At 41.8% G+C, this 26,675-nt stretch overlaps 1 protein-coding gene and 1 long non-coding RNA gene across 2 annotated transcripts in view; one reads left to right on the top strand and one right to left on the bottom strand.

The window, feature by feature from the left end:
- Positions 1 to 26,675, bottom strand: part of LOC138742667 (sodium/hydrogen exchanger 9-like) — a 391,181-nt gene that overhangs the window by 70,305 nt on the left and 294,201 nt on the right. The window contains exon 13 of the mRNA XM_069897383.1: positions 9,494 to 9,542. Coding sequence (XP_069753484.1) covers positions 9,494 to 9,542 — 49 coding nt within the window. The remainder of the gene's footprint in view (positions 1 to 9,493; positions 9,543 to 26,675) is intronic.
- LOC138742668 (uncharacterized) lies at positions 4,758 to 8,594 on the top strand. The gene is made up of 3 exons (XR_011344352.1): positions 4,758 to 4,848; positions 6,392 to 6,547; positions 8,315 to 8,594. It is a non-coding gene; the product is annotated as an uncharacterized lncRNA (long non-coding RNA).

The raw sequence follows: 26,675 nt of genomic DNA on the forward strand, positions 1-26,675 counted from the left end.
GCACACTTGTGCATTCAATTCTCCGCAATACTGTCGAGGCCCCAAGACTTGTCAGGAGTCCAGGGTTGGAGATGCACTTGAATGCGAACTGTGGGCGAGCCAATACAATCCCACCTATTTTTCCATGTGAGACCATTTGGTTCACTGAGTCCATACCAACCCACAGAGCAATCCAATTTCCCCACTCATTTCTTTGTAAACAATTCTCCCTGTTCATTCCCCTTTATCTCTCCCAGATTCTATCACTTATCCACATGCTAGGGAAAATTCACCTTCCAACATATATGGGAGGAAACCAGAGCTCTGGATCATCTGGAAAATGTGCGAACTTCACAAAGCAGCACTTTCAACCAGGAATTAACTGCGCCACTGAGGTTGCCCAGTGAGGTTCAGTGTTTCAACTTTACATGAGTTATGATATGTTAACAAACACGATTAAAACTAGCCTGGAAATGTGAAATAAAAGATAACAGAAAGTAGAAAATGGGATTGGGGATAACGATGTTTGGAGGAGCAGTTCTATCTGGATAGACCACTAATGAGACCATTACATCTTGAGTAATATTGACAAATCTGCCATTTTGAAAAAAGACTTTGCAATATATACTGGCAGATGATGACATTCAAGGGTGTATGGATCAGTTAAAAGGTAAGGATTTCTATGCAGATCAATGTAAGATTGTGGTCATTATAAATGGATATTGAAAACAAGAATCATGCCTACCGGACCCTTAATCATGAGTGAACAATAGGGTTTGGTGTGATTAATCCTTTGATCAATGTGAAACCATTACCAATGCTAATTAACCATTAACCTACATCTTAAGGATACTTGAATGCAAGAGAAAAATGGCTACATGTTCAAAAAACTGTGTACCTTAGGAAACAGTTATAGTTATTCTCTATACTTCAAAATAATTCACTACCTTCAGGTCTACAGGCTACATATCTGGAGAATAGTATGAACCCCATAAAGAAAAGACCTGCTTCTTTATTCAAAATTCTTTTACTTTTGAAACAAGCACATGATTTATTTTATATTTATTCAAAGGATGTAGGTATTGCATTTGAGATCCTTTTGACTGAATGACTTGCCACGGAGAGAAGTTAACAATCAACTACTGGAGGGTGTAAGGCAATAAGAGTCTGGAACCTATTTCTCATGCCAAAAGCAAGAGGGCATGTTTAAGGTGAGAGGAAGACATTTTAAAGGAGATCGGAGGGCAACATTGCTTTTTTAGATAGAGAGTGATTGATATCTGGAACTTACTTCCAGTGGAGATGCTGCAATCATATATAATCTCTATGTTTAATAGATTGGGAGAACAGGAAGTGGAGACACAGCGCTGCTGCACAGGGTCCTACTGCCTGGTCCAGAAGACTATGACTCCAAACAGGCTTTAATCAGTTAAAGGAGTTGACGGTGTTTTTCTCGTCAACCCTGCAACAACGGAGGTCTGTGTGTAAGATGGCAGTGCCTGTGCGGGACACGGTTCCATGAGGGGTTGCAGACTCTGGGGGAGCAGCAGAGTGGTGCAGGGCACCAAAACAGGGAGTACTCTCCTCACCACCACCCCTCCTATTGAGGAAAAGCACAAATGTGCCTACAGGACGGTGACCACAGCAGCGGATTAGCAAGGGGCCCAGCAACTGTAGGACCCACACAGGCTGCAGCTGTTGGTGACTTGAAAGCTGCAGGCTGCTGGAGACTGGCTTATGGGAACTGGGTATTGAGAAGGTGCTGAGGGCAAGAGAGGGTCCCAAAGGGCCTAGGTGCTGAAGGCTTCCTGATCTGGAGCATGGGTTGCTGATGGTGTGAACTGGAGTGGGGAAGGAAAATCCACAGGTACTCAGTGTCTTCAAAGGGACCTTCTTTTATTTATCTTTCTCCTATTGTTAGGGGCACCGACCAATGCTCATGATGACTCTTTGTTTGCCTTACGGCAGACCACATTGATGAATATCATATATATTACATTTTTAGTGTATTATTACATTGTGGCAGCACACATGTTTGTAATGGTGAACCGTTGACGCTTGTTACACGCGTTCAGTGGAACAACCATGGCAAAGATGGCGTCGTGGATCCTACTCCTCCGGTACAGACCGGAAGTACACGTATGCGCTTACGTCAGCGTAAGAGTGTTCCGGGACTTAAGTGGCAGATTCCAGAGGGCCTTAACGGCTGCAGCGTGAAACTCAAAGAAAACTAGTTGTGCATGACGAGCTCACAGCCTGCTGTCTCCATTCTTCTCGCTGCGCTTGCGCACACACTACTGCAACGTCACACTAAAATGAATCTTCGGACCTTTCAATATTTAGACAGGCATGGAGAGATATGGACCTGTCTAAATGGAAATGGAATGAATGTACATGAGCAAAAGGGTTAGCATGGGCTTGGTGGTCTGTTTCTGTGCCATCCAAATCTCTGTCATCAGCACTGGAGAACGAACAGGCACCTTTAACACAAATCACATCTACTTGCCTAGGCAGGAAAACAGTAATTGTTTTTAACTTCCAATGTTTCTCATCTTGCTCAGCAGGTTGCCAGCATCAATACGTCTGCTGTTCCATTGTTGCTTTGATATGTCGGAAAAAAATAGTTATGCAAAAAAAGAGAGAAAGAAAGCAAGAAAAGGCTCTTGTTCCTCTGAATCTATCACAAATAAAGTCACAAACTTATCACGTCAAATCTAGGACGAGTAGGGTGTATTTAAACATTCTTACAACAAAGACGCTGTTCAAGCAATTAACATTATTATTTGAAGAATTCCCAAAGGAAGGTAAAGAAAGAGCCTCAAAAACTGAGAATTGTAAACATGCAATAAAGCATAACAGTTATTTATAAAGTAATGTTAACTATGTAGAGTGCATCAAGACAATAATGGAATGGTTATTGGATATAGTTACTGCGTAGAAATCAGTGGAGAAGAAGATGAATCTAAAATGCAAAAAAAAAACTCCCCTAAATATTATTGTACCTCAGTTAAACAGCACCAACTGTAGGAAGTAGTCGAGGCAATTTCATGTGAAACAGATTAAAGGTCATAAGATCATCTGTAAAGATGAAGGTTGGAGGCTGGGTGAGTGGTGTGTGGCCATTGGTTTTTTTCTGCAAGCATCCAATTTATTTGTGAAAACACATGCTATTAAGAGAATTTGGAATATTAGACTTTTCTCTTCCACTTACACCTTCAGTTACTCTTGAGGAAATGTTGGCAGAGGGACTGTAATGTGAGCAGATATGAAGTTATCTACTTTGGAAGAATGAAAAAAAAATATATTATTTGAATGGATTGAAATTTCAAAATGTTGAGGGCAAAGGGATTCAGAAATCCTTTTACACGAAGCAGAAAGTTAATGTGCAGGCAAGGCAAGTAATTAAGAAACCCAATTGATTGTTGGCTCTAATAAAAGAGTTATGGAGTATAAAAGTGACATAACTCATAGGGTGCTGTGAGATCACACATGTGGTATCCGCAGCTAAGAGAAGATATTTACATTGGTAGCAGCGCAGAGAAGATTCACCAGGATGAACAGATTGGGCCTATACCATTGGAGCTTAGAAGAATGAGGTGATCTTATTAAAGCCTTTAAGATTCTGCTGGGTCTGACAGGGTGGATGCTAAGAGGATGTTTCTCTTAGTGGGGTATCTGCAAGGATAGTAGAGGGAGTATAATATGAAAATATACAAAGCATAATATTGAATTATGTCAGAATATGAAGTTACTCCATCTTAAGTGGAATTGAGAAGGGATTTCTTATCTTCGAGAATTGAGAATCTTTGGAATTTTCTACTCAGACAGAAGCAAGAATGCAGTCACTAAATATAATCAAAGTGGAGTCATTTAGATGACGAGTAGTAATTTTATTCATTTTAATTTAAATTTAGATATACCGCATGGTAACAGGCCCTTACGGCCCATGAGATATTGAGATGTTGTCACCAGTCATGAACAAGAGCACATAGCTACAAAATAAGGGATCAGGCATATAAAAATAAGGAACTTAGAAATACCTTCCCACAGAGCATAGTGAGACTCTGGGATTCTCTGCCCCAGTGAGTGGTGGAAACTAGATCATAGAACAGAACATTGTAGCACATGGACAGGTGCTTCGGCCCACATAAATTCTCTATCCCTATAAATTCATGAATCATTCAATCATCTTCCAATGAGATCACTAGATATACTTAAGGGTAAGTATTTGAAAGACTGAGGAATTGAAGTCTATGGGGAACTGAAACAGAAAGGGGTTAAACTAGAAAGTCTTTAGTTGCTGAGTTTCTCCAGTACATTTGTGTAGGACACAGTAATATTGAGCACAGGGCAGGTTCAAGAGCTGAGTGGATAACTTCTGTTGCTGGGTTCTAGTGTGGTGGGGTTTGGATACTGAACTCAGTGATAGGCTGTCTGAATGGTGTTGTGTTTCTTGACTTGTCGTGAACAATGACACTTTTCACCTGAGGCTTGTAGAGAGTGCAAGGATATCGGAGGTGTGCCTTTTGTCAATTAGCAGCTCAGACATTGTCCTTAGGCCACAATATTGGCTGTCCACTGCCTGCCCCACTGAGTTCCTCCTGCATTTTGTGTTGCTCCAGTTTTCCAGCATCTGTGGTCTCTCTCATTTGGCTCAATCCTGAGCAGCTGCCTACGAAGGACAGTCACATTGCCCATTGTCAAGTCATTCAAAATCATCTCTGGATGCACTGCAGGTGAGGAAAAAGTGATGGTCATTATAAGCTCGACCAAGGACCTAGGGCTTGGACAACAGAAGGTATAGGTGCCAACGTCAACCAATAATTGCAGGCTCAGAATTAAAGAAGCCAGAAGTATTTCAGGTTTTAGGTAGTGATTACAAATATAATCACCTATTTGGAAGAATTTGAAAAGCACATATGACTCATTGATGTGCAAATGTATTTTCTTTGATCCATTTATTGAATTAAAAGCAAAAAGATCAAACTTCAACAAGTACGACATGGAAAGTATACTGACTGGATGCATCACAGCCTGGTCTGGCAACTTGAATGTCCAGGAAAGCACATGTCTCCAGAAAGTAATAAGCATAGCCAGGCCCAACATAGGCTCTGACCTCCCATCCATTCAGGCACCTGCCTGCTTTCCCCATACCTTGAAGAAGGGCTCAGGTCCAAAATGTCAGCAATATATCTTCACCTCCTATGGGCGCTGCTAGAACTTTTGTGTTTCACCCCATTCATTGAACACATCAATGTGAGGTGCTGTCTCAAGCAGGTAGCAAATATCATAAAGGAACCCCATCACCCTGGTCACAACCGCATTTCACTCAGGCAGACTCAACACTTCGCTGTGTAATTACATCCTGGATTCCTTATCTCCAGACCACAATCTCCAGATTAGTCTCCAGATTAGTAAGAGTATCTCTTCCACAATCTCCATAAGTACCGGAACATGACAGGGCTGCATTTTTAGCCCCCTGCTCTACTCACCATCATTTACAAATTCGCTGATGATACCATGGTAGTGGGTTGTATAAAAAAAAGGAGTGTTGAGTCAGCATTGAGGAGGGATATTGAAAACTTGGCTGGATGGTGCACCAACACCCTGACACTCAGTGAGACCAAAATCAAGGAGCTGATTGTTGACTGCAGGAAGGGAAATCCAGTCACATACAATCAAGTGATTATTGGGGGATCAGAGGTGGAGAAGGTGAGCAAATTTAAGTTCTTGGGAGTTACTATCTCAGAGGATCTTTCCAACACACCAATGGCATCGTGAAGAAAGCACATCAGCGCCTCTACTTCCTCAGGAGTTTGCGAAGGTTTGGTAGGATATCGTAAACCCTGGCAAGTTTCTACAGATGTGTGGTGGAAAGCATGCTGACCAGCTGCATCACAGTCTAGTATGGGGACACCAGTACCCCTGAGCAGAAAGCCTTGCAAAAGGTAGTGGACACAGCCCAGGACGTCACAGGCAAATCCCTCCCCACTATTGAGAACATCTGCAGTGAACGCTGCCATCAGAGTAATTATCAAGGATCCATAACACCCAGCAAATGCTCTGTTCTCACTGCTACCATTAGGAAAGAGGTAGAGGTGCCACGAGACACACACCACCAGGTTCAGGAACAGATGCTACCCCTCCACCGTCAGAATCGTCAACAACAAACTCAAACAGGGTCTCATTTAAGGATTCTTACTTATGAACTTTATTGATTTGTTTCCTCTCTATGGCACAGTCAGTTTATTTACATTTCTTTATTTGTTTACCATGTGTACATTGAGTACAGTTTTTTATTTGCACTGCCAATAAGTGGTAATTCTGCTTCACTCACAGGAAAAATAATCTCATGTATGTATGTATGTCATGTATGTACTCTGACAATAAATCGGAACTTTATCTTCTTTAGAAGGTCCAAAAGTCTGAAAACCAGCACCGTCAGGTTCAAGAATAGTTAGTTTCCAACAGTTACTAAGCTCTTGAACCTCTCCTTGTTATAATAATGATGGACTGCTCTGACAGAACAAAAGGACTGTAAATTCAATTTATTTGTACGAGGATAAATGTGAGTAATTATTATCTATTTTTGTATTATTTCCTTTCTTTTAAATTAACTATTGAGTTGGGTTTTTTTAATTGCTTCTGTGCTTGTTTTCTTTACAAAAGTACCTGTTCAGTCAGCTGCAGTAAGTAAGCATTTTGGTGTATATGTATGTTGCACAATGTATATGACAATAAACTCTTTATCAAATAATCAGCCTGACTTCATGACTGGAAGCACAAGCTGACAAACACATTGGTGGAAGAATGATTAAATGTACGATTCAGATGATTCAGGACCTTTAAGATGTTTTGTATTCAAGGGGAAGATTGCAGATGGAATGAAATTTGGTGACATTTGTTTTCCTTGAGCAGAGGGCCCTGAGCGGAGGAATGTGACACAGGTGTACAAATCAGGAGCTGCACAGATAGGATAGACAGGGGTGTCTAAGACCAGGCAGCAAAGACTTTGAGAGGGCACCCAAAGATGAAATGTTTCATCCCACATCAATAGAAACGTCCAGCAGGAAAAATGGTTCTTCAGCCCATTTGCACTAATACTCCAGCTTTACCCAGCTTCCCACACTGACATGTCTGCCCGTGACCTACCGTACTGCTAGGTTGAGGCCATGTGCAAACTGGAGGAAAAATACCGTAACAGCATCTTGAACGTCTCCAACCAGACAGCATCAACATCGATTTCTCCAATTTATTCTGACTTCCCCTTTTGTTTTCTCAACCATCCCCTTGCTTTCCCTAACCTCCAGCCCCTTTCCTCCTTCTCTTTCCCTTACCCCACCTTCTCTATCTGTCCTCCTCCTTTCCTTTCCCTTCCTCCCATCAGAGAGCATCTTCCTCAGCCCTCTGCCCATTTCTCCTAAAACCTCTGAGCTCCTTACTTCCTTTCCCATTTCTTCCACATGTATTCACCCATCATCTCCTTGCCAGTGCTACTCCCCCTTAGCCCCACATCGTTTCACTTTGGCTTCTGCGCTTTTCTTAGTGAAGGTTAATAGCCCAAAGCGGCGACTATCTACTGCCTTCCATGGGAGCTTCCTGACCTGCTGAGTTCCTGCAGCATTTCATGTGCTGCTCCAGTATTCCACCATCCGCAGTTTTTCTTGTTTACCTTTGGCAATGAAATGAATTGCATTATATTCATGGCAGGATGCACTATGTGCCTCACTCTCTGCTCCATAGCGACAAGTGAGAAGGGTTTATTCACAGTACTTTAACTGGGAATTTACTGTGTAGGGTTTTTGAATTACATCAGGATGTGTGTCGTTATATCAGCTTGAGATTAGATTGCCAGTGACAAGCAATAAAGCCAGAATAAAGAAACATTATGAGATAAAGTTAACGGCAAAGCGCAAAAACAAAATGATGGTTAACATATTAGGACAGTATGAGGATTTTACTGGGAGTTAATAAAAATGTATAGGAAATTCAGATTTATTGTCAGAGTACATACATGACATCACATACAACCCTTAGATTCTCTTTCCTGTGGGCGAGGTAGAATTACCACTTATTGGTTGTGCAATTGGTAGTGCACGGTTGGCTGAGTGGTTAGTGAAACACCTTTACAGGGCCAGTGATAGGTTTCCATTCTTGCGCTTTCTGAAAGGAATTTGAATGTCCTTCCTGTGTCCCCGTGGGTTTTTCCCGGGGTCTCTGGTTTCTTCCCACCGTTTGAAAAGTACCGGGGCTTTAGGTTAATTGGATGTAAATTGGGTGGCATGTACTCGTGGACCAAAATGACCTGTTACTGCGTCTAAATTTAAAATTGTAGTGGCCCATGGTCTTCGCTGCAGGCTGACACAGAAGACACCATTTGAACTCGGCAATCGAGTGGGCTGCACGAGGCGTCAGTGGCGTGTTCCCATAGGCCGCTGCAAAATAGGCTCTGTCAGCCAATCGGTGGTTACGGATCACAAAAGGGCCAATCAGCAGCCAGAGTGGCATGAACCACACCTGTCGATGACGCTGCAGCAAGATGGGCCGATCCAACCAATCAGAGCCTGAAGGGGCATGGATTACACCAGAGTCTGCCTGACCATATAAGAGAGAGCAGCCAGTTCATTAAAATAAGTGTCAACTGCACTCCTTGAGTGTGTCTTATTTCCAAACTAGAACCTCAAGTCATGCCACAAAATAAAATTAAAATAAAAAAACTGTACACAATGTATATATGTAAACAAATAAAGAAATGTAAATAAACTGTGCAATTAAAGAGGAAAGAAATCAATGAAGTGCATAAGTAAAAGTCCTTAAATGAGTCACACGGAAGGGTAAATGTAACAGATAGCAGACATAGATTCATTTCACTTCAGAATATGGGCCATTACCAGTACATAGGCAGGGGGGGGGGGGGGGGGGGGTCGCCATGATTAGTGTGGTGGCTAGCGCAACACTGTCACAGCGCCAGTGACCTGGGTTCAAATCCGATGCTGGATGTTCTCCTGTGCCTGCGTGGGTTTCCTCAGATTACTCCGGTTTCCTTCCACCATTCAAAACACACTAGAGGTCAAGGTAAAGTGGGTGCAATTGGGGCTCGTGGGCTGAAAGGGCTTGTTACTGTTCAAGAATTAAACAAACATTTATCTGAAGCAAAGTCTAAATTAAAAAAAAAATTCTATTAAAAAATTGTTGGGACACAAATTCTTCTTTAGTTGTATGCACCTCTTCTATAATATAGTAAATTTGGCATTCACTTTCCATCACAAATTTTTGACATTCGCATGCTTCCACATCACATATTTAGTGCATGCAGCAAGAGCCCCTCACCACTGCATACAAGAGGTTAAGGGAGAACCTCTGCACCAACTAAGAGGAAGGCAACTGACTAGTAAACAACATGGGAACAATAGCAAACAGATCCTATTAATGGAGAAACAATGGGATTTGTAAGATCTGCTCAATGATGCAATGTTTTATATACAGCAAATGCAGGTTTCATTTTGATACTTACCATGTGTATTCTTTCTTGGTTGAGCTCATCATCTGGATTCACATCCACTCTGTGGTACAAAGAAAATGAAGAGGGTCAATGAAGGGATCTCTCAGTGAGCTAAGGCCTTAGGTGCCAATCTTACATTAGCCCTTAACAGTATTAAAGCTTCCAAACGCTTAAGTGATTTTGTATTTGACTTTGTTCTCCAAATTCTGGAACCTTTATGAATTTGCCATCATTAATTCTGAATATTTAGAATTGTCAAAGTTTGCACTGAACTAGCATAATTCCTTAAAGCTTCATTAACTTGGCATGTGACAAATAGTGAAGTACTCTGAAGAGACTTTGCTTCAGATAAATGCTTCTTGAATTCTCTGAGTGGCATGGTTAGTGTTGCCGTTAGGGCCATGCTGTTAAAGTGCCAGTGACATGGTTCGAATCCGGCACTGCCTATAAGGATTTGTTCCTTCTCCCTGTGTCTGCGTGGCTTTCCTCTGTGTGTACCGGTTTCCTCCCACCATTCAAAACATACAGGGGTTGCAGGTTAATTGGGTGTAATTGGGTAGCATGGGCTCGTAGTCTGTATGCCTAAATTTAATTCTTGAACCAAAGAAATGGCATTAGGAGCAGAAGAAAGTCAAAAGTAAATTAAAATATTTTAATCTCCCCAAGAATGAACTAGTTGAATATCATTGCAATGATGCCACAAGAGACTGCAGATGCTGGAATATAGAGCAAAAATCAAGCTGCTGGAAGAACACATCGGTCAGGCAGCATCTGTAGAGGCAAAGAGATAGTCGACGACTCGGTTTGAGATCTTTTGAGACAATTTCCTGTGTAGTGCCCAGTCTTTATTTTGCTTCCTGTGCAATCATCCTGGTGCAGGACCCTGACCCCAAATCCATTTGCCTCTACAGATGCTTTCTAACCCGCCGAGTTTCTCCGGCAGCTCGACGTTTGCAATGACATGGAATTCACCATTTCAAGTGGAAAAGCTTCCGCAATATATAAAAGAGATCTTGATTGTTGTGAGATGCTGGATAATCTCACAATTTAAACCGGAACTTGGCAGATTAAAAAAAAAATCACATATCTTTTCTTGCCAAATGCTTTGTTATTTCATGACAGAAGTATCCTCGGGCCTGACTTTGCTCCACTAATAATGGTGAGGTTACAAATGCTTGCTTTTGATATTTACAGCAACTGTTGTCATCTACAAATGTGCGATTAGAGACAGAAATTTAGAAATTACTGTCAGAGATATCTTGCTCCTCTGCAGTCTTGGCAGATGGAGCTCTCAGGAGAACACCTTCATCCTGTGAACCTTGGGTAATTACCTACTGGTCTTGCACAAAAGGCTGATGGAAATTTAGACCATGTTCAATCAGGAGTCATTGAGTTTTTAATGTCACAGAAAGTCATAATTATTTCTGAACTTCCCCTCTGCCAGGAAAAAAAACCTGTGAATGCTACATATTTTGAATATTCTTGGAATTTTGCTTTTAAGTTTTCCTCAATTATATCTTTCCTTAATTCTGTGTGCCATAAGGAAAGTTACATTTTTTTTGTTTTCAGTTTCTTGATTTGCTGTCAATTAAAATTCCTCAGAGTGACTGAACAGGCTCCCTGTACTTACCCTACTCAGAGATTAAAAGATTCCCTTTAGAGGACAATGAATTCTATTAGATGCTGGAAGATTGGAAAACTGAAGTGAAACCATCAAACGCCTCTGGAAACTGTACACGAGGTGAATGTTGAATGTTGTGGGTACGTTCCAAATTTTTTTTTTGTTGATTAGCAATAAAATGCTTTAGGACATCCTGAGTTCATGAAAAGAACTATCAAGATATAAACTTTTTCTTGTTGTAGGCATGTGAGGTTCTTTCTTTTTGAATTAGAATAGGCCATGAAGGCAATTCCTCTCCTGTTGCCATTAGGGATTTAGAGATTTTTTTTTGAACCTAAATAAGAAATCTGAACTGGTTAGTAAATTAGGGTGGAAGATGTCGACAATTTTCCGATGATAAGACGAACTTGCAAGTTTCCCAGAATTTAATTAAAAGCCACAGCGTGTTTACAGATTCAAAAGCTGCTGACGCAGTAGCTGCAAGCAAAAGCTGAAAAGAAAATGATACGATCAGCATTCTCTATCTACTGCAGTTGTTCTCAACAGGTTTCCAACCACAGACAACCTTAAGCATTCACTTGCTTGCCAGGGAACATGCATGATAAACCCATGGACCAGCAGTGGGGGAGGGGGACTGGCAAGCTTGAGGCCCTTCCTAGATCACAGACTGGAACTTTATTTTGTTGAGGAAATTATTGGAGAATTTTCATTTTGTTTTTTGTCAAATTTACAACTTTGTTTATTACATCAGTAGTATTTGTGTTGGCTACATTGCAGCAAACCACTTTAACAGGCTTTATGGGCCAGCAGTTGTCAAGTTTATTGTCATCTGATTGTACAAGCACAACCCAACGTAACAGCGTTCCCCAGTCCTCGGTACAAAACATGCAGACACACAACCAGACATAACACATGTACAGACAAACAATACATATACAGGACAAATATTCATATATCCAAATATATAAATATTGTTTTGGACAAATGAGATTCTCGGGTGGTCAGTGTGAGCAGTTCCTTGGGTCATTCAGCGTTCTCACTGCCCGTGGGAAGAAGCTGTTCCTCAGCCTAGTGGTGCTGGTTCTGGTCCTCCCGCGTCTCTTTCCCGATGGGTGCAGCTGAAAGATGCTTTGTGCGGGGTGGATGGCATCCTTGATGTATTTGTGTGCCCTCTTCAAACAACGATCCCAGTAGATCACTTTGATGGGGGTGGGGGATGGAGATCCCATTGATCCAGTGGTCCATGGAACCCAGGTTGAGGAGTATTGCTCTACTGTAACAGTATTACAAAAGTGGTAGCCACAGCTAAAATACATCTGTCATTTCTCTCTTCTTATGCTGACATGTTGATAGTTTATCGTTCACAACGATGAGTTTGTCATCTCTGGGTCTTACATCTCTGAAGTTTGAACCTTGATGCACAGGAGCTGTGGGAAAGTTGTAATCATGATGTTTGATGATGTTGCTCTTTGGAGTCTTTTGCATCAATCTAGAGTCCATGTTGTTGGTCTTGCCAAACCTGTCAAGACCTGGTCCTGTTGAAGAGTGCTAATGAATCTGCTCTTAAGGTTTCTGGAGTTCCTTGCGTTTGGAGCCTACCCATTGTTAGGTCTGCTTTGTTCAAGAATGAGTGAGTCAGACACCAGACTGAGTCGAAATCAAGGTTCTTTATTACCGGATTGTAACACTTACAACTAACAGTGTTAGTTGGAGAAGGCGCATTCTAACGATATCAGCAAGTGGTGTTTTTTTTATACCCCAGGACACGCACTTAGTAAATTATCATACCATGAATAAGCTGTTGCTACCCTTCACTGTTAGTCTGCTGCTCATCAGCTTGTTAGTGCCAAGCTTATCTTGAGTGTACAAGGTCACATCTGCATTCTGTTACTCCTTAGTACTGGGTGACTCCTTCTCCGGTCCCATCTCATGATGTTTTTACCTTACACCATTGAGATGCTCATTTTGATGTCTCCAAATTGCATACAACAATACCCCAAGTGCAACACCCTGCAAAAGGCAGAGGACACAGCCCAGGATATTACAAGCAAAACTCTTCCCACCATCAAGAACATCTATGGGAAGTGCTGCTGTCGGCAATTATCAAGGATCGTCACCATCCAGCATATGCCCTGATTTTATTTATAGTTTACAAAAAATTTAAGCATACAGCATGGTAACAGGCCATTTCGGCCCACAAGTCCATCCTGCCCAATGACACACGATTGACCTACACTTTCTGTATGTTTTGAATGGTGAGCAGGAAACTGGAGCAGCTGGGGGAAAAGCCACACAGACATGGGGAGAACGTACAAACTCCTGAACGACAACGCGCGATTTGAACCCCGGTCCCGATCGTTGGTGCTGTATCAGCGTTGCGCTAACCACTACGCCAACCGTGCCGCCCCATCTCACTACTACCATCAGGAAAAAAGTAGAGGTGCCACTCAACTCACACCACCAGATTCAGGAACAGCTGTTACCCCTCCACCAACAGATTCCTCAACGCCAAACTCAGTCAGAGACAGATTTCAGGATTCTTACTTTTGCACTTCATTTATTTTTTTTCTCTCTGTATTGCACAGTCAGCTTGTTTTCATTTGTTTACATGTGTACAGTTTTTTGCATTGCCAGTAAGTGGTAATTCTGCCTCGCTCGCAGGAAAGAGAACCTGAGGGTTGTATATGATATGTATGAACTCTGACAATAAATCTGAAATCTGAATCTGACTCGTCTCCCATTCTGAAGATGCATCAAGTCAACTTCAGCAGGATCTTCTGGAGCACTTCCTTGCTCCAGGTTGGGTTTGCTTCCTCAATAACTCAATGTTTCCTCTTCTCCTACTTGCAAATGCTCGTTAATCAGCAGAGGGAGCACCAAGTAAAACCACTTGTTGAATGCACTTATTGTGAATATTCGATGCTTTATGATTCAATTAGCCTATGTCACAAAATTGTAAAGATGAGATGCTTGGTTTACGAGAGGGATTTCATGTTGCTTGATGACTTTTGTCAAGACAACCATTTTTTGCAGATGTCGCTGCCACACCTTGCTACAGTTTTCAACAGGAGATGGATGTAAAGCAGTTACAAAACAAGATCTCAGGGTCTCCAAAAGAAGTCCAAGCTCAAAATATGAACTGACCATTTCTCTCCAGCTTCGGGGTACCCCGGGCTTCTCATTGTTTGCTCAAGATTCCAGCATCTCCATTTCTTGTCTTTCTAAAACTCACAGTTCTATATTTAAATGCAAATCTATGGAGTTCATTTCCTATTTAGAAATCATTCGAAGTCTACAGTGTGAGCAGTGATTTTATTATATTTCTTACCATTTGAAAGCTCAATAACAGGGTCACATTGGCAGACCTGGTACTTCACAATGATGATCTCAAACTCCAGAATGTTATCTCAAAATTGTGATCCGTAACTTTCTTGGAACCTCATCGACTTGAAAGATGAAGCCCAATTTTCTCTGCACAAAAGTGGCCTGACCTGCTGAAGTTGTCCACGCTTCACTTTGTGATCTCTCTATTACAACTACTGGGTGCAGAGAACCCTTAAGTAAACTCTCTGCTCACTATATCACCTAAAAAAAGTCTCCAGGCCTGTTTCCAGGTGTCATCCATTTAATTTGGCATCAAACTATTTAAGCTGTTCACTTATTTTCAATAAAACTTCTTCTTAGTTCATTGTTGTGCCCATGGGCTAATATTCTTTTGTGATATTAAATGGTCCCATATAAGATTCAATGGACAGTGAAAAGGTTACATTTTAAAATTAAATTTAAACATACAGCACAGTAACAGGCCATTTCGGCCCACGAGTCTGTGCCGCCCAATTTACACCCCATTAACCTGCACCGTGGTACATTTTGAATGGTGGAGCCCCTGGAGAAAACCCACGCAGACATGGGGAGAACGTACAAACTCCTTACAGAGAGTGCAGGATTCATACCCCAGTCCGGTCCCACTTGCTGTAAAGGTGTTGAGCTAACCGCTACGCCAACCGTGCCGCCAATATTTGGGCAACAAAATCTCATTCCATTTTTTGTCCATGGCAAAGAACTTAAGTGGAAATATTTTTCAGGTGGGAATTGAGAGAAAATACCTGAGATCAGTTCTGAACAGGGAGTCTGAACACCTGAAAGGAGTTTTTTTTCTTTTATTCTAGCTTTGTGGGGTATGAGAAGGCTCTTCTGCAGACAGGATGATAGGCGGATAGTTTCTCTCATTGGGCTTCTCTGAGCTTCCACTGCATAGCTTCGAGGTTTCAGAACTGTCCCAAATGAGCAATTGTGGGCCAAAGATTCCAAGGAGTTGGGTAATGATGGCCCTTCTTCAAGGAAGCTTTGAGTAAGTTCCTGGATCCTTGGTTCTGTCTGCCTGGCACTCTCCTCCCATGACAGAGCTCAGAACAGAGTATTTGTTTTAGGAGTCCAGGTGACAAGAATATGAGCAACCTGACCTGCCCAATGTAGCCAAGTAAGAGAAACTGGGACCTCAGTGCAGGGGGTATTTGCCCAGGAGATGGTGCTGACATTGGATCACAGGAGTCTCCCTCCACCTCATCAACATGATCTACCGGGATTGTTGTTTGAAGAGGGTGCACAAAATCATTGAGGACCCCTTCCACCTTGCACACAGCATCTTTCAGCTGCTTCCATCAGCAAAGAGATGCAGAAGAATTAGAGCCAGTACCACCAGGCTGAGGAACAGCTTCTTCCCACGGGCAGTGAGAATGCTGAACAACCAAAGGGACTGCTCACATTAACCATCTGAGACCCTCATATTCATGAAACCTTTACAATATCTATTTATTTGTATAGATGAAGTACTTGTCCTGTGTATGTATTGTTTGTCTGTATGTGTGTTATGTCTGGCTGCGTGTTTGCATGTTTTGCACTGAGGACTGGAGAACACTGTTTTGTTGGGTTGTACTAATGAAATCAGATGACAATAAACTCGACTTGATTTATCTTTCTCGTGAATTTGGATAATTTTGAGGTGATGACATGGCTGGTATTTCCCCCCCCGCTGCTTTAATATGCCTACTTAAAGGCAGCACAAGTCTCATAAGCAAATAAAAAGTGTGGGATCACTACTGTCCAGTAGACTATGAGTTTAGAGCTAGGCCAAAATTTCCCTCAAACCTTTACAAATAACAGACAGGATTGCAAAATCCTTTCTCTTTCCCAAAGGCTCTGAGATAGTGCTGAGATATCTGTTTGGCATATAATATATTAACCTGGAGGGACCAACACAGAGTCATGAAGGGGAATTATTTTTTTCATGCACAGCCGAACCTGGAGGAAATGTTCTGCTGAGAGCTTTGTCGGTGGGAGGACTCGGAATGGGAAGTGAGGGAGACGTTCCAATAGAATTCAGGATTGAAAGAAGTTTGAAAGAATTGCCTTGCTTTAATTATCTACCAGTTTGTAATGGGCCACAAAGAACAACCATAGTTACAAAGTTAGACAAGTCGGCATATCGCAAAGAAACATATTATTTCAACAAACTTCCTTAATAATGTGTTAAATTGGTTTAGCATCTTCAAATTTCTGATCCACAACCAAAATAAATCATCCCTGCTAACATTCACATGCAAACTAAACTAATCCTAGAAATGGCTTCACATTTCATTTCATTTAAACAGAACCAGATAATTCTTCACCTACAATAAAACATTCAAACTAATCTTTCATTTATCCTGAATAAATCGGTCCAAATAATCTATGCACACTGAATAAACATACCAGGTAATTCTTGAACAGACAAAGCACTAACCAGTTTAGATAATCATTTACTCATACTAAAAGCACCATGGCAGGGGGGAAAAAAAATCCTTACTCACACTCAATAAAATTGATCTGCAACTCTCTTATAGGTTAGAAACACAATCCTGAGGAAACATTCACATTAAATAACACAGCCCTAATAATGTGCAGATTATATAACATCCTTGATAAACCACACATAGTGAATAATTGAGCCTTTTTAATCCTGTTTAACTCTGCTCTGATAATTCCCATGCAGATCAATTAATCCCTGATAGACCATTTAGGAACATAGGATCTGGGAGTGAGAGGAAGCTACAGATCCCAAGAGCTGCTTCACCATTGTATAATGATTTGAAACTGCTCTTGGCTCAATTTTCCTGCATGATCCCGTAACCAACTTTAAAAATCTGTCTTCCTTGGTCTCAGATATATTCTGACTTGGCTTCCACAACTTCTTGGGAAGAGAGTTCCCAAAGAAATCCAAGCTAACAACCTAAGATATTCCACATAAAATGGAAGATCTATTTTCTGAATTGAAGGACTGTTTTTTTTCCTGCCTTTATCAAATTCCTGAATGTACTTCACATGAGTAAAATAATATGGCTTTTGTTCTATCCAACCTGATCTCTCACTGCAATTTTCTGCTGTATTTTCAATTGCTGTATTACGTATGTACTGACCAGTTGGATTGCTCACAATATGAACTTTCTCACAGTAGCTCGATACACATGACAATAAATTTGAACTGACTTCAATGTCCCTTGAATGGGGAATAGCAAATAGCAAACACAGTCTTGTAAATCCTTCAGACTTATTATCACAACTCCAGTAGTCCGGAAATGGAACAGTAAACGTAGTGCACAAAACTGCTGGAGAATCTCAGCAGGTCATGCAACATCTATAGGAAGTACCTACACTGCAATGACTATTGGTCTTTTCGCTTCCCTCTGTTGTCCTTTACCTCATGTGGATTCTGCATGAACAGCTGAGTTTCTCCAGCACCATTTTTTGTATTGCAGTACAATCCAGCATCTGCAGAGGTTCCTGTTTAACTCCACGGTACAGTAAACCCCTTATAATCTCCAAACATTGTATAACACATCTTTTATAATTCCCAGATTGTGTAATGCAACCTTGATTCGCACATTGAATCACACAGTGTTTATAAATGCTCATAGTATATTTCACCCCTGGTAATCCATAGAAAGTCAAGTCAAATCAAGTTTATTGTCACCTGATCATACAAGTACAACCCAACAAGCAGTTTTGAAGCCCCATTAACCCATTGGAATATATAATGCAGCACAGTGTGAGGTTATGCAATTCTAAAGGCAGATTATGATCGAAATAAAGAAGGATTTCAAAGGAGTGAAGTACAATAGGATCATAAGACCATAAGTTATAGGAGCACAAGTAGGCCCTTTGGCTATCAATGCCATTCCATCATGAGCTGATCTATTCTCCCGCTCACCCCCACTCCTCTGCCTTTGAATCCTTGACTATTCCGATAACTATCAATCTGTGCCTTGAATACTCCCAACAACTTGGCCTCCATAGCCGCCCATGGTAGCAAATCCCAGAGGTTCACTACTCTCTGGCTAAAGAAATTCCTTTGCACCTCTGGTTTTAAATGGGCACCCTTCAACCCTGAAGTTGTGGCCTCTTGTCCTAGACTCCCCTGCCCTGGGAAACAATTTTGCCACATCTACTCTGTCCGGGCCTTTCAACATTTAAAATGCTTCTATGAGGTCTTCCCTCATTCTTCTCAACTCCAAGGAGTATAGTTTAAGGACAGTCAAACGTTCCTTATATGCTAATCCCTTCATTCCAGGATCCATTCTTGTGGATCTTCTCTGAACCCTCTCAAATCACAATGTTAGCAGGCTGGCGCAATATATGTTTAGGAAGGCAATTGGCATGCATTGTGGGAGCATTGGAGTTTAGAAATAGGGAAGCATAGTTACATCTGTACAGTGAATTGGCATTAGGCACAATGACAGCAAGGCTCATCGTTTTGATACCCTTAGTTAAGAAAGAATATATTGGCTTGGAGGTAGCTCAAAAAGAGATTTACTCAGCTAATCTCTCTAAAAAGAGTGCTGTCATATAACCAGTGGCTGAAGAATTTAGATCTACATATTTCAGTTTAGAAAATGAGGGATGAACCTCTGGAACCCTCTACCCCCAGAGGGAAGCGGAGGCCAGATCACAGGGAATATTTAAAGAGGAAGTTGATACACCTTTGAAAGGTCATGGAATTAAAGGTGGTGAGAAAAGGCAGAGAGAAAGCTCGGGGTCAGTCAGCTACGTCCTTTTGAACAGTGGGGCAGGGCTTGAGAGGCCTTGCTCTGATTTTCTTCTGTTTATTATGAACAACTCACCGAATTGCCCACTCCTGATAATCCACACACATGGAATACATCCATAATGATCCATGCAGAAAGACTCACAGAGCCTTCACAGATTGTCGTTTAGCCTTGAAAATCCCCACACATTGATTTACACATCCTAAATAATCCCATCCGACTGAATAGCACAGCACTGATAATTTAATCATATTGAATAACATCATTTATAATCTTCACATGTTGAATAACATTGCCTTTATAATCCCATCAGATTGAATAGCACAGCACTGATAATTTAGACACAATGACTGGCACGACCATTTCCAGATTGTATAATAGATCCTAAAGTCCCATTGGACTGAAAAACAAGAACCGATTATACCCTTGGATTGAGCGTTACAATTCAGTTAACTGGCTTGCAGACTGAGTGCAGGACAGTCTTCTTGCAATCATCCTTTCATAAGTCGGTCAAGAACCTCCTCAGATTCCTTTCATCCCTTCACACATAGTGGAACTAGTCCAGAACCCGATGAAGGCAAAGAAAATGATCGATTCATTTATCAATAAGAAGTCGCTGTGAAATATAATGGAATGTATATAATAAGAGGGTAGTGAAAAAGTATCATACACATGAGTTGTCATTATGAATGGGTGGAGCTGACAGAAAGGAGAGGTGATGGCCAATGTACACATGAGGGGTGAAAGGGAATAAAGGAAAATGGGAGGAGGTGGGAAGAAGGGAGAGGATGCTCATAGAAGGATAAACATCAGCAATGGATCAGTTGTGCTTCAATTATAGCTCATAACTTTAAAGCAAGCTTTGTCGTTCTCATTCAATGTTTCATTATTTGCATTGCACAAATATATTTATTTGCTGCTCTTTTGATCAGAAAATGGCATGAAATTTGTTGCTTTGTGGGAGCATCACATCCCAAATTTTTATATAAACCTCTTTACAAAATAAATTGGAATTATTTGGCGTTATCTGACCACCATCGATCATAAATTGAATCATCGATCGCGGCTCAAATTAGGACTCAGATATTGCCTTTATGTTACCTTTTTATGAGGCGGGGGGGGGGGGTGGAAACGTGAGCATCTCTTGCAAGGTCAGGAATCGTTGTCCATCTCTAAGAGATTGGTGAGGCCAAATTTGGAGTATTGTGTGCAGTTTTGATCACCTAATGACAGGAAAGATTTCAATAAGATTGAAAGAGTGCAGAGAAGACTTTTATACACATATTTTTTGAACTTGAGGGAAAGGATAAATAGGTTAAGACTTTATTCCTTGGAGCGAAGAAGAATTTGATAGATTTGATGGTATACAAAATTGAAGGGTATAGATATAGATACAGTAAATGCAAGCAGGCCTTTTCCATTGAGGTCAGGTGAGGCAATAATTAGAATTTATAGGTTAAGGGTGAACGAGGAAATGTTTACAGGGAATGTTAGGGGGACTTCTTCATGTACGATAAGAGTGAGGAATAAGTGGAAGTGGTGAAGCCAACTCAATTTTGACAGTTAAGAAAAATTTGGATGGGATCATGGATAGCAGGGGTATGGAGGGGTTTCTGTGTTGTAGTCATTCTCAATGCTGTGAGAAAGATCACAGTGACCTGCCTTTTTAAATATAGTAATCCTGATGAAAACACTCTCAGAATGCTCTGCGGAGTATCCCTGGAAGACAGTTCTTTTTCTATTAATTAAACAAAGCACAAATGTTGCTTACTCATTCCGAACAGACGTTTTCTCGAGAGAATGGCATTTAATTTCAGCCTTGGGTGCATCACAGATACTTGCTGCTTGATTCAAATACTTTACTGAAGAATTTCAACTTTCAACATAGTGAAATACTCGGCACCTTATCGTGTTCAAATTCAGACTTGGAACAAAAACAATGTGATCAGGCTCCATTCAACGACATCTCACATAATTGTACATTTGCTCATCTCCTAACTCAATAAAGACATTTCTTTATTGTCATGTACAGTAATAGTTCAGAACATTTAATATTACACAAAATTGCCTTCTGCCTGTCTCAAGGTAAAGAATGGCCATTAGAGTTACCCTGCGCCTCTTACAGCACAAGGGAAAGAGAAGCAAACGTGAGTCACTTCAGACTCATTGAGTGTCATTGCGGGCCCACGGTTTCTCCTCCAGTGCTTCTGCAGCCTTTGCAGGCACAAAAATCCAAACCTCCAATGTGATCAAGAAGCCTTCAGCGCTCAAGGCCCTTTGGGAGCCCTTCTTGCCCTCAGCACCATCTCAAATACCAGCTCCCAACATGGTTCCCATCTGCCAGTTTCCAGCAGCCCGCAGCTCTTGTGGGTTCCCCAACCGCAAGTTGCCCACAGCCTGTGTGCATCCCTCAGCCGCTGAGCCCACAGATTGCTGTGGTCACTGTCCATAAGGATATCTCATCTGCCTTTCCTTCTCAATGGGGGATGCTCTCCCCATTTCTGGTGCCCAGACAGTACTGCTTCATGTGTTTTTATTACCCGACCTGAAATATTTTTCAGTTTGATTATCCATGAACAGCCCAAAAAACATCTGGAACATTTATCAGGTTGAAGTGCAAGGCATAAAATGATCTCTGGAGAAACCCTAGGGGAGTGCCAGAAAGCCAACAGAATGGGGATCTCTCTAGATAACTTATTTAACCCCACTGTATTGTTTCCTTCCCTTCAGCTAGCCCAGGTTGCTGAAGGGATGCAGGTTTAAGTCAAGACCCTAAGGACAATCCTCTAAATCAGTGGTTTTCAAACTTTTTCTTTCCGCTCACAGACCACCTTAAGGAATCCCTATGCCATTGGTGCTCTGTGATTAGTAAGGGATTGCTTAAGGTGGTCTGTGGATGGAATCATACCTAATTGACTCGTTATGTGCACGGTTTCAAAACTCCAAAGGAAATGGGTCAATGACAATTTTTCTCAAGCAAAATATTTCAGTAACAATTAGGTCTAGAGCAGAGGTTGTCTACTTTTTTCCCCCACTCACAGATCACCTTTAAGTAATCCATTAATACTCACAAAGCATCTATAGCATAGGAATTGCTTAACGTTGTCTGTAAGTGGAAAGAAAAAGTTTGAAAACCACTGCTCCAAACCAAATTATCGCCCATTCCACTGAAATCTATCTGCCTTCCCGCAGGGATTTCACTGCTTCAGGGATGCAGTGTCCAGAAACATTTGATCAATAGAGATTAGGAGAACGGGCAGAGAAGTGAAATGCAATGACGGAAAGTGTGCGGTCATGTACTTTGGTAGAAGAAATAAATGGACAGACTATTTTCTGAATGGAAAGAAAACTGAAAATTCCCATATGCAAAGTGTTCTGGGAGTCCTTGTGCAGGATACCCAGAAGATAAACTTGCAGGTTGAGTTGGTGGTGAAGAATATAAATGCAATCCTGGGGTTCATTTCAAGAGGAATAGAATATAAGAGCAGGGATGTAATGTTGAGGCTTTATAAGGCACTGGGGGGACCTCAGTTGGAGTATCGTGAGCAGTTTTTTGAGCTCCTTTTTAAGAAAGGATTCAGAAGATGATTTTGGGAATGAAAGGATTGAAAGATTGAGTAGGCTGGGACTTTATTCACTGGAGCGTAGAAGGTTGAGAGGGGATTTGATAGACGTATTTTAAATTTTGAAGGGAATAGATAGAGTAGATGTGAATAGGCTCTTTTCCATGAGGGGAGATTGGATCAAGGGGTCATAAGTTAAAGGTTAGGGGGCAAAATTTTAGGAGTAATATAAGAGGATGCTTCTTCACTCAGAGAGGGGTGGCTGAGTGGAATGATCTACTGGAAGAGGTAGTTGTGGCAGGGTTAATTCTGTCATGTGAGAGGATTGGAGGGTTATGGGCATGGGAGTGGGTAGGTGGAACTAGAGGAGTTTCACATAAATCAGTGCAGACTAGAAGGGCCGATATGGCCTGTTTCTGTACTGTAAATTGTAATATGTTATATAGTTATATCATATGAGGAATGTTTGGTGGCTCTTGACCTGCATTCATTGGTGTTTAGGAGAATGAGAGGAGTCTCAGTGAAATATTTCAAATGTTGAAAGTCATGACCAGATTAGATGTAGAAAGGTTGCTTTCCATGGTGGGAGAGTCTAGGACAAGAGGGATTGAAGGGTATCCATTTAAAGCAGAGATGCAAGAAATTCATTTAGCTAAATGGTGGTAAATCTGAAATTTGCTTCCCCATGCAGTTGGGTGCATATAAGGCGGAGATTGACAGGTTGTTGATTTGCTCGGGCATCAAGGATTATGGGGAGGCCAGGGAGTGGGAGAATGGATCAACTCATGACTGATTGGCGAGGCAGTCTCGATGGGCATAATAGTCTATTTCTGCTCTGATGTTTTATGGTCTTAATCCAAGTTTCAAGGCTCCTTCATAGTCGTGTTCAAAAGTACACAAAATGTTTACTTTTGTTTGCCCAGTAAAGGCACACAGAGGTGTCACTAGTCTAGCGCCTCCTACCAGAAATAGAAAGAAAAGAAAGGCCGAGCTCTTTTCAGCGACAGCGTGTGTTTGAGCAAACTCCCACTTCCTCTGATCCTGCCCCCACTTGCGCTCCCGTAACCTCTATTCTGTTCCAGTGGTGAACCTGAGCTCTAGGCATCCAAGTCACCCTCCTTGCCCCTTGGTTCCCAACCCCCAATACGATTAGGAAGCTGTCGATGACCGAGGGCCATGGAAATAGCCCTTTCCATTACACTTTACCTGGAGTGTAACTCAGACGATACACATGTTACGTGGATGGATTATACACTGGTACCTACTGCAGGCAGTTGCCCCGCACTTTGGTTTGTTCTAATCACTGGAATACACGCAGTTGAGGTAGCAGGGCACTGATCTGCCAGAGATGCCATCGAGCTGGCAAGGAGTGCAATCTTATCTAGTTAAGTATGATTGGTGAGTCAAGTGCACCAGCCACAAGGTATGTGCTGACCTACTACAGCCCAGGGACATGTGCAATCCTGCAAAGCTGGATGTGGGCCCCACCTACTGGTTTCCAGCAAGACAGGATGTAAGGTAAATTGGGATGTCACCAGTTTGCCCTGTAAACATTTTCACTTGGAAAGAGTGTTCAGAGAGAGCAGAACAAGCTGTGAGAGGCAAAGGAATGGGATATAAACTTTCTTTCTTTATTCACGGGATCTGTACTTCATTGGCATGGCTGCTATTTACTGTATTCCATACGTCCCTGAACTGTTATGAAGGGGGTTAACAACTGGAGTATCACAATGGTTCAAAGGTTCAGGTAATAATGCATTTCAATGTAATACATGATATACCTCAACTTTTGTCTGTCGTAAGGCAAAGAGTTGCCATGAGCATTGCCCGGCGCCCCTAACAATAGGAGGAAGAGAAGCAAAAGAGAATCCCTTCCAGTGGCATCACGAGTGTTGGTGTCACCCAGTGTGGTAACTCATGGTGTCAGCACCCACCCCCCCACACCCCCGCCCACCTCACCATGGATATTGAATGACAACATTATTAGTAATTGCATTATTAGTAACTGAGCGGAAGCCGTTTTTGATTTTTCTCCTTGTTTTCCTTTAATTATGGTTCATTCTCAAAAAAGGTATTGATATAGGTTGACAAATACTAATTACCATGATACTGTAGCTAAAACACCAGAAAATTTGACAAAAGCAGTGACTATAAAAACACCAGCAGAAACGAAAACAACAGCGCGTTTGTAGCACGTGCAGACGAAACCACATGATTCGAAGAGTGATTGTAATTGAGTAATAATGACAGCTTTGACTGGAGTGCATTAGAAGGTTAAAAAAATAAATGAGCACATAGTCTTAGCCTTGTAGGTGTATTGATATATGGAAGCTGGGCTTACGAAAAATGTTTTTGTTGTTATAACTAACTACAGGGATATTTTTATTGAAAAAAATAAATTTCTGCTGAAACACGGCACAAAATTTTTATAGAGGGTCATTTTGGTGTCACCCCTCTGACAGTGTCATCCGATATGGTTTGCAGCCCCCGCACCCCTCCTAGTGACGCCAGTGATCCCTTCAGAGACAAAGAGTGTCGGTGGATTTGTCTCCAGCTCTGCCGCAGCCACTCAGACTCCAGTTAAAACCAACAACAAGCCGAGCTTCAGATCCATACCTCCAATACGACCAGGAAGCCTTCAGTGCCCAAGGCCCTTCTTGCCCTCAGCACCCTCTTGAATCCCAGTTCTGATACCTGGTTCCCATTATCCAGTCTAAAGCATCCTAAATTGGGCCCTTCAATCAGTGTCCTTCAGCCACTGCATCCCTTGCTGGCCTACTGCCGTGGTCACTGTCCTGAAGGGTTGTTGCGTATGCTTCTCCTTCTCAACGGGGGCTGCTTCCCTAGTGTCTGCAACCCCTTGTGGTACCCTGCCCAGCACAGCTGCTGCCATCTTGGGCGCTGTAGAGCTCGTTGAAAGAATCAAAGACTTGTTGATCCAAACCAAGGCTTTTATTAGCAAAAGACAGGAGCTCTTCACAGGTGGCCGACCAGTCCGGAATGATCCGACCTGGCTAGGGACACAACCCTTTAAGGCCCAGACAATAGGTGTGGCTTAGCTCTCAGCTAATCGCTGTAAGCACAGTCTAGATACAGTAACTAGATACACTATGTACATTGGTGATAGATCTGGACTATCACAGGCGCTGACCCTGTAGTTGCAAGATTTAAAGCAGTGGTTCTCAAATTTTTTATTTCCACTCACATACCACTTTAAATAATCCTTATGCCATTGGTGTTCTGTGATTAGTAAAAGGATTGCTTAAGGTGGCATGTGGGTGGGAAGGGAAGGTTGAGAATTACTGCTCTAGATCCAATTGTATTTTGCTGGAGAAAAATTGTCACTGGCCCATTTCCTTTGAAGTTACGAAGCCGTGCACATAAGGGACGATTAGAACAGTGGACCAGGAGGTAGGACCCTTTGGAGCAGTGTAGTGACTCGGGTTCCTGCTATCCCAGGCCCACACCAGCGGCCAGTCCTGTTGTCACTGCTGCTCTGGCAGCACATGAATTTTTTTTGTGAAGATAAATGGACTTATTTTCCTGAAGGACATTTGTGATCCTTTTATAATAATCCAGTAATGTTGTGTTCACAATCTTACTTTCTAAATTTATTCAGTTTTCCAGATGCTATTGAGAAATTTGAACATGTGTTTCTGGATTAGCGTTAGGGTATATACTTAAATTATGTTGCTGTATCCCTTGGCCAGAGTGTTCACAAGATAATATTCTAACTACGATCTCCTAGTGACACCAGTGATCCCTTCAGAGACAATGAGTGTCAGTGGATTTGCCTGAAATCTTCCACCCAACCACGAATGGGGTTTAACAAGGAAGTCTGCAGATGCTGGGGTCAAATGCAATACACAAAAGTGCTGGAGTAACTCAACAGGTTTCTGACGAAGGGCTCAGGCCCGAAACCTTGGTTA

Source organism: Narcine bancroftii, chromosome 9, assembly GCF_036971445.1.
Source record: "Narcine bancroftii isolate sNarBan1 chromosome 9, sNarBan1.hap1, whole genome shotgun sequence".
Classification (NCBI taxonomy): domain Eukaryota; kingdom Metazoa; phylum Chordata; class Chondrichthyes; order Torpediniformes; family Narcinidae; genus Narcine; species Narcine bancroftii.